General features: G+C 38.5%; 1 protein-coding gene across 1 annotated transcript in view; it reads right to left on the bottom strand.

Moving 5' to 3' along the window:
• setdb1a (SET domain bifurcated histone lysine methyltransferase 1a) overlaps positions 1 to 2,068 on the bottom strand; it is a gene marked incomplete in the record, with an annotated part of 39,902 nt that overhangs the window by 31,524 nt on the left and 6,310 nt on the right. Inside the window, 3 exon segments of the mRNA XM_014004715.1 lie at positions 807 to 850; positions 931 to 1,097; positions 1,177 to 1,380. Coding sequence (XP_013860169.1) covers positions 807 to 850; positions 931 to 1,097; positions 1,177 to 1,380 — 415 coding nt within the window.

Genomic DNA, 2,068 nt, shown 5'->3' with positions numbered 1-2,068 from the left:
ATCCATATAAACTGTGCCTCCTAGATAGAGTGAATTTAATTGTGGTTGAATTAGAAGTGTAAATATGTAAAACTCTGATACTCTATTCAAAAAAAGAGGAGGTATTTGTATTTCATGAATTATATTATTACATTTGGCCGCAGCCCTCAGATAGATTTTCATTTTGGGGAAAAGCTTTGTGCAGCCTTGATATATGTATATAAACTGAAACAGCTGGACTAGTGCATCCTAAATTTAACATCCATTCATTCTTTTAATACAAGTCATTTCTGCAGTTTTTGGGGAGGTCACCTCCTAATAAATGTCCTTACAGAAAATCTAACTGCTCATTTTAAATCTGTACTTTGACTTTTAACACTTAAGTACAAAAAATATTAGATACTTTAAGACTTTTACTCAAGTAATATTCCTAAAGGAGACTTTAACTTTTACCAAAGTATTTTTGGTAAAATACTTGTACTTTTACTCTAGTAATATTCCTAAAGGAGACTTTAACTTTTACCAAAGTCATTTTTTGGCAAGATACTTGTACTTTTACTCAAGTATCACTTTGTGGTACTTTATACATAAGAAAAAAACCCTCTGAATTTAAAACTAGAGAATTATTGATGAAGATCACTGATTACAAGGAAACCTGGCCGCTCAAATGTTTAAAAAAATAAAATAAAAACAGGACTACTGCTCAATGTACTGTAAATATTAAAAACATTCACGTAATGAAATCATTTAACACACACACAAAGGATCATCAGAAACTTTGATCTGAGAAGTTAAAAAGAAAAAAAAGTGTTTTTTGTTGATCTCACCGTTGCATCTGTGGAAGGAGTTAAACTCTTCTTTGGAGGAACCACTGATGATGCAGAACAGAAGAAACAAATAAATAATGACCTTTGTAGTTTCACTGAAGCACTCATCTCCACAACGACTTACAACAACCAACAGCGATGACATCATCATCTTCATCGTCATCAATCTCGATCACTTCAGAGGTCCCTCCATCCTCTCCTCCTCCTTCATCCTCCGAGCTGCTCTCCCGGTACACCAGTCCATTCTTCTGATAAGCCGCCCTCACCAGCATCTCACACTCGAATATCGACCTGAAGGACAGCAGGAAATAAACTCAGCGTCAGACTGCCATCAACACTCACAGCACTGGAAAGGGTAATTCCTTCTCACTGGTTCGCTTCGTTGAGAAGCTTCTCCGTCTTGGCCTCCTCCGCCTCTTTCTCCTCGACCCTCTGCTTGAGTTCTTTCAGCTGAGCTTTTTTCTTCTGCACCGCCTCACTCTGCTCCACAGCTTCTTCGATCAGCTTCTTCAGGTCGTCCAAGGACACGCCCAGGTCCTCCTCCAGACTGGGGTCCCATTCATCAACCTCCATCCTAATAAACAGATTTAAAGAGCGTCAACCACACAAAACAAAACAACACATTCTCAGTCGAACAGCCGGGTATTTTGTCACGTGACCATGTTGTAAACGGAGGCTGACATATTGGTTTGGGGGAAAATAGGATGAGTTCCTCTATGTGGAAAATAGGAAAAATGGTGAAAAGTTGCTGTAGGACTGCACTTCTCACATAAAAAAAACATCCAGAGATAATTTTTTTTTCTAACTGTAAGAGTGAGGGGAGAGAAATAAGACACGTGTTGTCATTCTGCCTCTGCAGACCTCCGTGCTTCTCCTTGTGAGGCTTGTCTAAAAAGAATTGCCTCATAGTTTTAATTTAAAACACACTAAAACTGGCTAAAATGAAGAGTAAACACTCAAAACTGTCCACTAACTATAAAATCCAAACATGTTAAAAGTAACAGATCTAATTAATAAAGTCCTGCTCTTAATTGCCGCCAATTCAGATTTCGCCTCTTTTTATTTTCTTCTTCCTTTAGATTTTTTACTGCTTGTCAGATAACTTTGAGCCTCAGTCAAAAAGGAGGTCTGGGTTTTTTGTTTTATTTTTTCATTTGAAGAGAAAGATGAGACAACAGTACATCTGGGGGTGTGGGTGTGGGTGTCAGGGTCTTTAGTCCCATCCCGTTCCCCGACTGCCATTTGGTGAGGGGGTCCTGAAG

The sequence above is a fragment of the Austrofundulus limnaeus genome, unplaced genomic scaffold (assembly GCF_001266775.1).
Source record: "Austrofundulus limnaeus strain Quisiro unplaced genomic scaffold, Austrofundulus_limnaeus-1.0 Scaffold26, whole genome shotgun sequence".
Taxonomy (NCBI): domain Eukaryota; kingdom Metazoa; phylum Chordata; class Actinopteri; order Cyprinodontiformes; family Rivulidae; genus Austrofundulus; species Austrofundulus limnaeus.
Note: the sequence above shows the minus strand (reverse complement) of the source record. Positions and strands in the feature narration are given on the sequence as shown.